The sequence below is a fragment of the Bactrocera neohumeralis genome, unplaced genomic scaffold (genome assembly GCF_024586455.1).
Source record: "Bactrocera neohumeralis isolate Rockhampton unplaced genomic scaffold, APGP_CSIRO_Bneo_wtdbg2-racon-allhic-juicebox.fasta_v2 cluster11, whole genome shotgun sequence".
In the NCBI taxonomy this organism is placed as follows: domain Eukaryota; kingdom Metazoa; phylum Arthropoda; class Insecta; order Diptera; family Tephritidae; genus Bactrocera; species Bactrocera neohumeralis.
The window spans coordinates 12,817,973-12,831,683 of NW_026089624.1; the positions used below are offsets into that span (position 1 = coordinate 12,817,973).

At 34.4% G+C, this 13,711-nt stretch overlaps 2 protein-coding genes and 2 long non-coding RNA genes across 5 annotated transcripts in view; 2 read left to right on the forward strand and 2 right to left on the reverse strand.

The window, feature by feature from the left end:
- The first annotated feature begins 4,457 nt into the window (after positions 1–4,457).
- LOC126765980 (uncharacterized) lies at positions 4,458–6,318 on the forward strand. The gene is made up of 3 exons (XR_007668679.1): positions 4,458–5,389; positions 5,461–5,647; positions 5,700–6,318. It is a non-coding gene; the product is annotated as an uncharacterized LOC126765980 (long non-coding RNA).
- Positions 6,319–6,497: 179 nt separating this feature from the next.
- On the reverse strand, positions 6,498–7,988 carry LOC126765936 (putative nuclease HARBI1). Its single transcript, XM_050483667.1, has 4 exons — positions 7,737–7,988; positions 7,236–7,671; positions 7,027–7,171; positions 6,498–6,948 (listed from the first exon to the last, which is right to left on the reverse strand). The coding sequence occupies exons 1-4, from the start codon at positions 7,856–7,858 to the stop codon at positions 6,575–6,577; spliced, it is 1,077 nt and encodes a 358-aa protein (XP_050339624.1). The 5' UTR covers positions 7,859–7,988; the 3' UTR covers positions 6,498–6,574.
- A 252-nt stretch (positions 7,989–8,240) lies between these two features.
- Positions 8,241–11,070, forward strand: LOC126765968 (uncharacterized). The gene is made up of 3 exons (XR_007668665.1): positions 8,241–8,560; positions 8,640–10,420; positions 10,451–11,070. It is a non-coding gene; the product is annotated as an uncharacterized LOC126765968 (long non-coding RNA).
- LOC126765905 (plexin-B) overlaps positions 10,743–13,711 on the reverse strand; it is a 70,343-nt gene continuing 67,374 nt past the window's right edge. Inside the window, exons 12-13 of one of the 2 annotated variants that reach the window (XR_007668626.1) lie at positions 11,557–11,800; positions 10,743–11,408 (exon numbers count right to left, since the gene is read on the reverse strand). Coding sequence is in view for 1 of the 2 variants with exons in the window: in XM_050483572.1 (XP_050339529.1) it covers positions 11,340–11,408 (69 nt within the window). In the remaining variant the exon portion in view is untranslated. The remainder of the gene's footprint in view (positions 11,409–11,556; positions 11,801–13,711) is intronic. The other variant, XM_050483572.1, reaches the window with a different exon arrangement.

Sequence of the window (13,711 nt, forward strand, 5' to 3'; positions counted from 1 at the left end):
TGATATCATTGTCCGCAGCACCCGCCCCGTTAGTTCTCTTTTCTCCAAACTGGATAAGAAAACGAAGCAGATGTGTCAGGCAGTGAACGAGGGCATTACGAATTATCTCCCGTCATCAAACAGTCGTCGCACTCGCGACTAGGCTCCTACGTCACTGTACACTTCGAAGTTGTAGATAATTTCGTCTATCTTGGAACCAGCATTAACAGCAACAATAATGTCAGCCTCGAAATCCTACGCAGAATAACTGTTGCCAACAAGTGCTACTTTGAACTTAGTAGGCAATTAAGAATTAAAGTCCTCTCTCGACGGACAATAACCAAACTCTGTAAGTCACTCATTATTTCTGTTGGTTGGTGTAGCGGCAGAATTATGCCGAGTAGACAGTCCTTGGCCGGATAAAAATCCGGGTCCCTTCCGGTTACGTAGACCCGACTGCCGTGGAAACGGACTCATTATTTCCGTCTTGCTATATGGTGCAGAAACATGGACAATGGCAAGATCTGATGAGTCAGCCTTAGGAGTTTTCGAGAGAAAGGTTCTGCGAAAGATTTATGGAATTTGCGCGTTGGTCACGGCGAATATCACATTCCATGAAACGATGAGCTGTATGAGATATACGACGGCGAATCAAGAGACAGCGGTTGTGCTGGGTAGGTCATGTCGTACATATTAACGAAAACTCTCCAGCTCCGAAAGTATTTATTTATTTAGTTAAGTCTATTAACATTAATTCTTACAAACTAATAGAGAACTAGGATTCAAATTTTAATTCTAAAATAATTAAATTACAATTACACAAGTAGATAACTTAAACTAGAAAACAGAATTGAGGGTATTAATGAAGGATACCCTAGAGTGACAAAAATCAAGAAGAACTCTCTCGGAAATCGAGTTAAACTCACGCATAGCACGCTTGAGAGGAACATATTCAGCAAATTTAGTCCTTTCCTTTTATAATAAAATGGGGAAATAAATCTGAGACAACGCTGAGGAGCATTGAAGTTAATTTTCCTAATAAATAGGGACAGTCAAGAACTCCATTAATTACATTGAAAACAAATGAAAGGCAGAGAACGGACCGTCGATTTTCCAGTAATTTAAGATGTAAAAGCAATAAACGAGATACATACGATGGTATTGGGTCAACAAACTTTAAGGAACGGAGAGAAAATTTAAGAAAAATCTTTTGAACTCGCTCGACCCTATTAATTGACGATATGCAATAAACAAACAAAACATGTATACAATAATTTTAACGTGTAGGGTTCGGAAAAATTGAAAGCATTTCGACGGACAAAGCCGGGCACAAAGAATGATTAAAAAGTGATATAGTTGATGTGATTACTGAAAGAAAATCTGTTGTCAAAGTTTACCCCAAGATCTTTGATTTCAGTAACGCATTTTAGGACGCAATTAGAAATATTGTAACTTGAAGGTAAAATGCTACGTCCCCTACCATAAGAGATCTGAGAACATTTATCTAGATTCAGAAAAAGCTTCGATTTCTGGCACCAATCATAAAAGTATTGTGATATTGATACACATACATTTGCATACATCTTGCGAGTTTTTGATTATTGCGAAACTTTTAAGTCATCTGCATATAACAAAAAGCATCTTTATTACTCCGGACAAATTGACAACCATCGTCTATTGTGCAGATATGAAAAGAGACCAGTGAAACCCGATAGAATATTGTGTGACTTTATCAAAGGCTTTAGAAATCTGTGTAGCAAATCTACCTGAAATCCAGCGGAGAAATTTGACACAGTGGAGCACCCAAAGACAAACCCATGCTGATTGACGTTAATTATTGATTTTACTGCAAAAAATAATTTACTTTTAACAGAACACTAAAAATTTTTCGAAATAGTAGTAAGTTTAGAAATAGGCCTGTAATTGGAGACTGCATCCTTTCTACCACCTTTAAGTATAGTGCATTAGTCAATTTCCAGTCTGAAATAAAATTCCCAGAGAGACTTATTGAATGATGGGCTTTTTTATTAATTTTGATTTCTGTTTCAGTATACCACTGTTTTAGGTAAATATTAAACAAAGAAAAGACAGTAATCTCATGCTATGTTTAGAGGTGCCCCCATTGACTTGAAATTTTGAAAATTTATGCCAAATACTCATAAATTCGTAAACATTTTATAAACGTTATTTCATGTTCTAAGCGATGCTATGTCAGAGTAAGATAGAAATTAATGCTCTTAAAACATATATACCACTATCTAACCATATTATAATAACATAGCTACGTTCCGCACTTTATGCCCCTATTGCGGTTTTCAACCCGGCTTGGTCGAATTGAAGTTAAGGCAACTCAACTTCAGATCAACCAAACTCTTTTTCGGTATTGCGAACTTCAACTAAGTTCAGTCGAAGTATGATTGGCGTTGCCAACCTTTGACAGATAGTAAACAGCTAAAATTTTATAAACGACATATTTAAACAATTGAATTCAGTTGTCGCTCGCGAAAAAGTGAATAAACATATATAATAAACAATAAATAAAAAATGGATATAAGTTTTGATTTATATTACAATGACGAAAATACTGGGAACAAAATTGATGTGCTACGTATACGAAAAAGCCTTCGTGATCACTCAAATCCATTGGAGCTGATTGTTTTTCACAATTGAATTTTTTTAATAATATTTGTTGCAGATTCATAAGTTATTTTCGATTAAATAAAGAAGCATTTTGTTTTTTACTGAATGAGATGAAGGAACATTTCCACAAACGTGTGCGAGGAACGGCCATATCTAATATATTAAAATTATGCGCAACTCTGCGTTTCCTTGCTGACGGTGGTTATCAAAAATGCAGTGGAAATGATTTTAACATTGGGTTGGCGCAACCTACGTTATCTTTAGTAATTAAAGAGGTTCTAAATGTAATTGAACAACGTATTTGTGCCCAATGGATTAAAATTCAAATGACTGAGGAGGAGCAAAACGCTTCAAAAGTTTCATTTTATTCAAAAAGTGCTTTCCCGAGAGTAGCTGGTTGCATCGACGGGACTCATGTTCGCATAATTTCACCAAGAAAAGAAGTGCAACATCTTTATCATAACAGAAAGGGCTACTGCAGTTTAAACGTGATGATTGTATGTATAAAATCTGAATTACATTAGAAACAAAATGGTATAATTTCTTAAAATTTTTAGCTTTGTGATTATAAAATGTCTATTCGGTATGGATGCTAAGCATGCAGGCGCAAATCATGACTCTTTTGTTTTCAATGTTAGCGATTTGAAAGTGCATTTACAGAACAACATACAGAATAACACTAGGATCTTGGGTAAGACTTTATCGTATTTATTGCTAAATAATTAGAGTAATGTAATTTCTTAGGCAACGCTGGCTATTCTCTGCACAAATTTTTAATAACGCCTAATCGCTTGGCGGAAGCTTCTTTACCCCAAGCACGCTACAATACAGTACACTCAAAGGCCCGGAATATTGTAGAGCGGACAATTGGTGTACTCAAGAGTAGATTTCGATGTCTTTTATCTGTACGAGGTTTACATTACACTCCCGAAAAGGCTACGCAAATTGTGAATGCTTGTTGCGCATTGCACAATATTTGCCAACACTTTCAAGTGGAATCTCCGGAAGAAATACCATCTACTTCACATACTACAATGACCAATGATATTTTGGACATAGAAAGAGAAGAAGAGGATACGGCTCGAATAATTCGCAATAATATTATTACTTCCCTCTAAATAATTAAAATATTAAATTTTATTTAAATGAATTCATTAAATAACAATATCACTATATTTAATGTAAACTTAAACTATGGTACAAAAATATAAAATATCACTTCATTCCAGAATAATTAAAAATAAAATAAAAAAAATATTACTTTGTGTCTGGAATAACCAAAAAAAATTAAAATCTTTGCGAAGATTTTAATTTAGCAATTTTGAGGCGCTGCATCTCAATTTGAATTTATTGTTTCCAAATTGTGGCTTTCCTCTTCCTACTTCTGGAAACTTCTCCATCAACTCCACCAATTTTTCGAATTGCTTTTTTGTTGCAACTTTATTTTTTCTAAAAATTTATAAAAAATATTAATTAAAATTAATTTAATATTAATTAAAATAGTTATTTTACCCGTCCTCCATTTTTCTTTAATATTTTTTTGTATTTCACTGCACGAATGTTGAACTTCAATTGCTATTAAGCAGTTGAAGTTTATTTATATTCTAGTCAACCCCACTTGTACAGAATTCAAAACCGCAATACCAAAAAAAGTTGAAGTTCGATCATACTTCAACCGCAATTTTTTTTTGACGGATTGAGTTGAAGTTGGCAATACCGAATTTATAAACTTCGACTGAAATTCAGTTGGGTTGAAAACCGCAATAGGGGCATTAATTTCACATTCCTAATTTCACACTCCAAAACTTCCCCCATTCTATATGTTATGCTAATTTTCCCAGGCACTCACTTTCCACAATACCAGGCCGACAATATCCAAATAACGGTAGATTTAAGTAAGCAACTGACAGCGATCTGTCAATTCTGTACAGTCTTAAGTTTGAAGTTGAATAAAGTGGTTTGATTTAAAAAAAGTAAAAAAACTTAAGTTGACACCTATACTTTTTAGTCGCGCGCTTACAGCAACTCAATTGTTCGACTTTCATTTATTTGTTACATCAAATTTTACAGCTGGAATCGGAATATTTACTATAAATCGTATTTTTCACGTATATTTGATGCTTGTAGCTTAGCTTATAACTGTAATTAGTACTTATTACTTGCCTTGATTGTAGAAATATGTCTCAAGTTAAAGCACGATAAACGACGAGATGTCCTGTCTCTGGTATGCCGGAGAAGTTATATGTTTCTCACTTACCTACGCATAATGATCTGATGAAATGTTATCTGTTCATAAAACATGAATTGAAGCCCGATAAAACAACAATGGAGCCAACAATTCTTAAAATATCTGAAAGATCAGGGGGTGAAGTTCTAAAAATATGGCGAAAATCTTCACTGCCAACTGTTAGTGTAAAAAGAATTTTACAATTGATTCGTTCCTACCACGACATATACAGGAGCTTAATGAAACCATATCAAGGCCATCAAACCAACATTAAATACCAAGAAAATATTAGAACATTTATAACAGAGTCCCATAGATTATTTAGGCGGGTATTGTCACTTGCGAAGCGAATGAAAATTTTGGCGAGTTTCGCCGTGGCGAATTGTAAGTTACGAATCTGTAACGAATTCGCCAGAAAATGGCGAACGAGTGGCGAAAATAAATTTCTGGTATTGCCGCTGGCGAAAAAACGGCATTCGCTTCGACATTACTGTCAAAATTTAACGAATGCATTTTTTATTCGCTATTTGAAATGGAAAGGACGTAAGTAAATTTTGATCTTTATTTGAGCAATTGTAATTATTTAATTATATTTAACAAAACGATACTTCTAGAACAAAACGTACAACAACGCAGCAATTCCAAAAATTGGTTGCGTTAATGGAAAATAATCCGGACGTCGCCAGAGGAATGGGGAATTTTGGAGCGACAAAGAAAAGCAGGGCAGAGCAATGGGACCTGTTCGCTGCCGAACTCAATGCCATTGGTCTACCATTGCGAAACGGGCGCGAGTGAAATAAGGTAAAAATTTAATTAATTTGTTTGGTTGAAGTTACTTATGTGTTGCATTTAGGTTTGGTTGGATTATAAACAGAAACTAAAAAAAAAAATAGCGACAAACCGACGCGAAACTGTTGCCACAGGAGGAGGACCTTATGCTCAGCAAAGTTTATCTCCATTGGAGCAAAGTGTGGATGAGCTTCTTCACCTTCAGGCGGCTGTACATCCTACAGGCTTGGCATATGGCTCTAATGAAATAGAAAGTGCGGTAAATTGTAGAGAAATTCAGCCAGAAGAGCGCACGACCGAGGAAACACAACGAGCCATGGATTTGGCTTCGCAATCCTCAAGCAGCCGTCCTAGAATGACAGTAGAGGAACGTGAAGTAATTCGGATGAAAGCGTTGGAAAAGCAAGCCGAAGTCCAAGACAATCTTTCCAACAAAATGGCAAGAATGGAAAAAAAAATTTATGAAATTGCAAGGTATACAAGAAAAATATATGAATTGAAACAGGAAGAAATTAAATTAATGAAAATTAAAGAAGAAAGGAAGAAGGAAGAAAATTTAGAGAAAAAAAAGACATAGAGAAAAGATGGAAATGAAACTACAAATTTTAAAATTAAAAATGCAAAAAAAATAGGGTAAATAGGGTGCTTGTAAATAGATTGAATTTAGTTTATAGTTTATTTCATAAGAATGTGATGATTTTTTTTTATTTCATATTTTAACTTGAATTGATATTTTTTTTAAGAAAACATGTGATGAATTTATTTTTACTTTATTATTGTAAGTGACGGAATTGAATCTGTGATTTTTTTAATTTAATTTAAAAGCATGTAGTTTTTGTAATTTTTATATATTTATTATCTATGTAATATTGAATTTCAAAGTATTGAATAAAATAAAAGAATGCAATATATTATTCACTGAAGTCGGGATAGTTTCATTTACATCAAAGCATCAGCAATTTGTCTTCTGCGGCGCTCTCCTGGTGAACCATTGCCATTTTCATTAATTGGTTCCAATGGTACAACGGCATCAAAGAAGGTTTCAGCCTCCTCCGGATCACCGATTCTAAATTTTTTACAAATGTTGTGCAAGGCACAGCATATATTAATAACGGATGTTACTTTAGCAGGATCGTAGCGCATTTTTCTATCACTCAGAAGACATCTGAAACGGCATTTCAAAACTCCAATCGTACGTTCAACAACATTTCTCGCTTTCGCGTGCTTCTTATTAAAAATTGACTCCCTAGTTCCAGATTCTGCATGACGGAAAGGTGTTAATAAATAAGGGCTTAGTGGGTATCCGGAGTCACCTGCAAATATTTTATTGTTTTCAATATTGATATGTATGTCAAGATTAAACTTGCGCAGTAGTCAAATATTGCGAATACCTAAATAAATAGAGTTCTGATCTCCGTTTTGATGCGCTGCCTCTAAACATGCCTTTAGAGAACTATTGTTCCATACGAACGAATCGTGTGTAGAACCAGCATATCTAGCATCCACAAAACGGATATTCATATCATGATCACAAGCCTGTAATAAAAATACAATAAAATTTTTATACCAATTTTACTGTATTAAATTCATAAAAACTCACAATCATTGCATTTATGCTAAAAAATCCTTTTCTGTTTAGATAGAGGTGTTTGTTTGTGGTAGGAGCATAAATCGCAATATGGGTTCCATCGATGCAGCCTATTACATTTGGTATTCCCGATCTTGAATAAAATTTGCTTCTTGCCTGCTGCTTTTCTTCTTCACTCATATCTACGCTTATATGGGTACGACAAATTTCATTTTCCAAAATGGGTATGATCTCTTTTAAAATAAGGGAAACTGTTGGCTGAGCAAGTCCCAACTGAAATTCATTCCCTATAGCTTGTTGGTAACTGCCATGTGCAAAAAATCTGAGCGCGGCACACAATTTTAACATCGGCGTTATGGAAGACGACATCCGACAATGAAATTTGTCTTTGATTTTATCCAGCACATACATAAATGCGCCCTTGTTTAAGCGGAAATTCGCAACAAATCTACAAATACGTGCACATTGAACAAAAACTTCTTATTATTCGTTATAATTGAACTGGATACATACACCGTGTTAGGTAGCTCTGTAGGATTAGAATTATCTCTAATAAAACGGCGCTGTCGAAGAAGATTAGTTCGCGTTTCCACATCGTAATTATCCTCAAAATACAGATCCGCGTTAATAAACATATTTTCGAATTTCAGTTGATATAATAATAAATATTTTAAGTATAAATGACACAAATGTCAAATTCGGATGAACGCGCTACTTTTTTCATGAATGGCAACGACATATTTTAGCGAATACGTTCATTCGCCATTCACAATGCAAATTTAGGGTATGTTCGCCAAAGCGTTCGCTTCGCCAAATAAATTCGCTTCGCAAGTGACAATACCCGTGTTAATATCTGCAACTGCAAGTGCAAAGATATCAGGAATTATTGCTGTTTAAAAGGGTGTCGTGTTGCCAAGGAGGAAGTAAGTTTCTTACTCGACCAAAGATCAACCAGAAAAATGATGTTAGGCGGTGTCGATAGAGTTTCAACTGTGAATAAGAAAAAACATCAGAACCAGGAAACAACTATTTTGGTCATGTCACCTGTGAGTCGGGGACTGCTAAAATATAAAAGACACTATATTATTATATTTGAAATCTAAGTCGGTAAATGTGAGTGAATTAGCTTTGTTGGGTGCGTTGTAACTGGAACAGTGGTTTATCTGTCAATTGCATTCAAATCAGTTACCACTACGTCATCTGTTATTTCATTTAGACGGAAAAATTATCGGACCTAAATGCTTTTAAGGCGCCATCGGATCTCAATTATAAATTTGTCAAACAATGCCGATAGTCGAATTTACCGTTATACCTACATTATTATCTGAAATAACTAGGTAAGAGCTTAATACCGACCAAAAGTATTTATACGACATAATGACCGCTATCAGTACTGGTATATTTTCTCCTGTTTAGCTAATATGGAAGCTGGAGCCCTAAACCATTCTAGATGACTAACAGCGAATCATTCTAAAATTGTATACCACTTGAACTGACCCAGAAGAAAAGCTAGTTGTATTAGCCACGTATGTTATGAAAGTTCATGGACCAATGTGGTTTACAATAAAACGTAATTCTTCATACATTAACGGAGCCAAAAACATATGGCAAACCATTAATCTATGTCGTTATTTGAATTCCAATATGAAAGTCATCGTTGACAAGGTAATCCAACGAAATGGATACTTTGGTCACCCAGAAAATCTTCTCATTGCCATGCTTGGTGATGACAGAGAGATTTTAAGAGGTCTTGCATATCGAAGAATTGTAAAACAAAGATCAGAGAAAGCTCGAAGACTTCGAACCTTTAAAGTACCTACATTCAATTTCGATGCCTAAGATTACACTGAGATTATTATGTGGCAAGACTCCGATATAACTAATGAATCTCTAACTTTAAAAATGTTTGATGAAACCTTGAAAAACATTGTCAACCGTTTTTGGTACATGTAAGGATATTATAGATTTTCTATGCCACACCCAAGCTGTGGAGCGCTGCATCAAGTTGATAACAGAAGCATCGAACGCAGTTTGTGGGGAAAATAAACGAGATGGCTTCATTAGGGCAAGACTGCTATCACGTCCACGAATGCCTCATTTCAATACAAAAAAAAAAGTTTTTTAAGAGAATATTTTTTCGTAATAAATGCTTAGAATGGCATTTTTTTTGTTTTATTTAAATGCTTGACTGTACTGGGGCACCTCAAAACATTAAGCCAGCTGTTTGGTATTTTGCATATTTGTTTTATATATTAAAAGGCAACTTTTCATAGCTATGCCGTTAAAAACCAGAAAAAAAATTTTTTCTCCATTCATTATCGCTCCACCTTATTATTGAAGATAAGCATGAGAGGTTGTACCAAGGCAGTACAATTTTTCATAAGTACAGGCGGACGCCCATCCACATCCTATTTAAAAGAAGACTTAATATCACAAATAGCCTTGGCAATATCATCCTGTGAAAGACACAGTGTTCCAAAATTTATGGATGGAAGGCAACTTATATGGTTGTATATGTTTAAGCGGGATATTATAATGACAAAATTCCTGAATTGATTTCTTAAAAATGGAGAAACTATTAGCTGTATCTAGTCCCGAAAGTAAATCATCCCATTTAATCTCAGTGAGCAGATTTTCGAGTCGTTCAAAATCACTAAATGCAAAATTAAAACCAAGCCCATCAATATTTAAAATTTAACAGGAGCGAAAAGATAAGTATCCACCTCAAACGCTAACGGAAAATGATGTATGGTAGCTGGAGTAATTGAAGAGAATCCATCAAGAAACCTACATCTTAAATAATCACTGAGAAAGACTAAGTCAAGAAATCGATCGAGACTATTTGAATATCAGTTGATTTGAATCAGATTGAGACTAAGCAAGCTATCAATGAGAAATAACTCCTGAGAAGTGTTTGTTTTAGCGTACAAACCAGTGCTGCCACATCGACGAATTTTTCCGGATTTTTCGAGGCTACATACATGTCAATATAAACCCATACTTTTATGCAATTCGATATCCTTTATTGTATATAAATAGAGTCCTGGTGTCGATTTATATAGAAATGATGTGATGTGGGATTTTTCCATATTTTTGAATATAATGCAATAGTTATGGTAATTTATTAGTGCGTTCATAAGCAATTGACCTTACAATGTTGAAGATTTATAGGTATGGTTGTTCTGATATTTGGCATGGTATTTCACGCATTTCGTATAATATTTCAGGCAGTTAAATTTCTGAACAAAAAGACCAAACTGCAGGACTGGTATGTTTACGTTTTAACTCCATTTAGATTGGCCCTTCAACATATATTTCAATGCAGAAAACAATTTGTGTAAGTTTTAATATATTTATTTCCTAATATGATGCAATTTTGGTAATACCTTTTTGTAAACAAATTCTCAACTCCGGAGATCTGCTATGTTATTTTTATTTATATTACAATGTAACGGTATGCAATTTAATGGCAATCTGTTCTACGAAATACGAACCTACTGTATTTAAAAACACAAACACTGTCATTTCTGCAATTTCTTGGGCAATTATTCGAGTTTATTTAATATTTGTAAAAAGCAAAAATGAATATTTAAGAAAATAATTTCAAATGTTTGTCTAGTTAACGTGATTAGAGGTACCAATATGACTTTTGACATAAATAATACTTCAATGCTTTCAAAATTGTTCGAATTTCCGAGACGTAATGTAAGTGAGGGTCGCAACGCATTATTGTACATTTACCATTATAATAAAACTTCTTACTGCTACGATTTAAATTAATATTAATACCTTGAGACGCACTTAGTAATTAAACTTTGAATAAAATATAAAAATATAATAAAATATACTTTTACAATTCATTATTTGTTGCTGTTGTAGAATTTATCATGTATCATGGTCTTAAAAAAGTTACGTGTATACTTTAATGTTTAGTAAGTAGTGTCAGTCTGATTAGAATATATATTTGCTTCAGTCTAGTATGATCGGCATCTTCGGTGATTCGCTGGCATAACTGACTGAAGTAATTTTCTGGAAAATATAACAATTAGAACTATGAGTCCACAGTAGCCATAGCCAAGATGTAGCAAATTTATAGCGAATTGGTGGTAGAGCTGGTTAATTGGAGTTGAAATATTGTACACGAGTTATTCGTCTGCAATTTGACAGATGTTCATCTTGCAATAGCTAGAAAAAAAATAAAAATTTTTGTATTATTCAAAATAAAATAGACATTAAATTCACGTTTCTTATTATATTAGACAGTTTAGAATAGGAAACAAAGTCTCCGTGAGAGCTTTCGTTTGTGAACTATTGTTGCATTTCACGGACTCACCTTTTCTAAACATACTGGAACACTCACTAAAATTCTCTAAATTCATACTGTCCCTTATTGTGTAGTGTGACATATTTAATAAATTATTTGCTTTAAATAGTAATTTATTTTCAGGAAAATAATTTTGATGCAGATGTCAGCAAGCAGAGGTTTCCTCTCCACTTAACGTAAACGCCACATTTTCCAACTTATGTGATAAATTATTTTTTTTGCAATTCAGATCCGTATCTAGAGCATGAACGATCTGTAGAAATGATAAGAAATTAATAAAAGTAATTAATACAAAATGTGTTTTGAATATATAATTATAACAGGAATCCCTGAAACTTAACACCCAAATTTAGTTGCGATTTATGTTACTGGGCGAATCATTATTTTCCACGAGAACTGCTTTCACCCCCGAGACAATTGTGAAACCCCTCCTTGATGAGCAGAAACAGGACTACATATTTCATTAGCATACAGACTATTAAGAATTGTGTTTAGCAATAAGCCACTCAGAAAATAAAATGATGGATTTAGAATCCGAATAATCCAAAAGAGATTCTTCGGGCGTTTTTATGTTAAGAAAAAATCCGGTACTTATGCTCGAATGGTAAGCGATTGGAGGCATTGTTAGTTGATGGCGTATAACATTTAATATTATAAACTAATACGATCAACATAAAAACAATCAATATGAAAGCAGATATAGCTAGGTTAACACTTTCTTCAGTTTTTGCGAGACAAACGAACTGCAATTAAGTTTTACATATGTATGTACAAAGAAGAATATTTCAGAAATAACGACGGGACGACCTTCACATTGTGTAGGAGAAAATGTCGTTTTTAGTATTATTATGGAACATTTTCCATATTATTATTATATTATATATTATTAGCGTTTAAACCTTCCCTGGACTTCCACGAATATTTTAATTAGTCAAATTGATTCAGCCGTTAACAAAATTTTTAATTTTTTGTTACATAAAAACTCATATCAGTAATATGTGAATGAAATATAATTAACACTTCAGATTTTCTTGTGAATTCAAAACATATAATCTCTTATAAAGTATAAATATCAGCTACCTTTAGAGAAAGTACTGCTTAATACAATAGTCTCCCAACATTCCTGAGTTCCAGAATCCATTTATGGTTTCGTAGAAAAATTTGGATCATTCAGTTTTTCTTCAAAGCTAATATCCTTTATCAGTTGCCGTAATTGTGGACCGGTGCATCCCTTGAGTCAAACTCTTTGAGTCAAGCAAAAATAAAAATGATTTAGATGATCCTCTGGTTCGGTCCAAATCATTGGTACTGCAAACGGCATATGTCTGAGTTCTTGTTTAGCTCAACTTTATAGCAGTCTCACACTTAACATAACATTGGCACAATTACGATTCTTTTGGCGCCGTAATTTGAAGGTATGGGCGGATAGAGGAGGTCTTGAAAATGTACACACATATACTCATCTCAGACTTCTAATTTTTGAGATATTTGAATTTAAAGTTCAACAATTTCATATAATAAATAGAGATAAGTTATATATGGGGGGCCCATTCAGCGAATACCAAAAATTGGCAAATGGGGTTGGTGATGCGAATATATAGCCTATCCCTCCCAAACGTCAACCTCACCTTCGCGCGGTACCCCCTGTTCACTACGAACGAGGCTCTGACGACCGAGTAAAGGCGGTATAACCTTAGCACCTGCGAGGAAGAAATTCCTACGCCATTGCCTGCCTAGAGGCGAAACCGGCAGCCCCGGAACTAGGCTCGGATGTAGAAGGCCAATCACCTACTCATCTTAAACTCTATGATTACCAAAACCGAAATAAACAAAATTAAGATTAAGAACGATAAATTGATGACGACCTTCAGCATGAAAAATGGATTACGAATAGGAACCTGGAATGTACGTTCATTGCCAACTAAGCTACCGCAACTTTGTAAAGAATTTAACCGCTACAAACTCATTCTTCTTGGTCTTTGCGAGGTTAGATGGGCTGACTCGGGCGAAGTTACAACAACCTCTGGCGAAAAATTCATTTTCTCTGGAAACAAGCCCACTCAAAGAAGGGAGAATGGCGTCGGATTTCTTCTTTCTAAGTCAGCCTCTGCGGCGCTTATAGAATGGAAAGCTCACTCGGATAGAATCATCTCAGTGAGGCTGC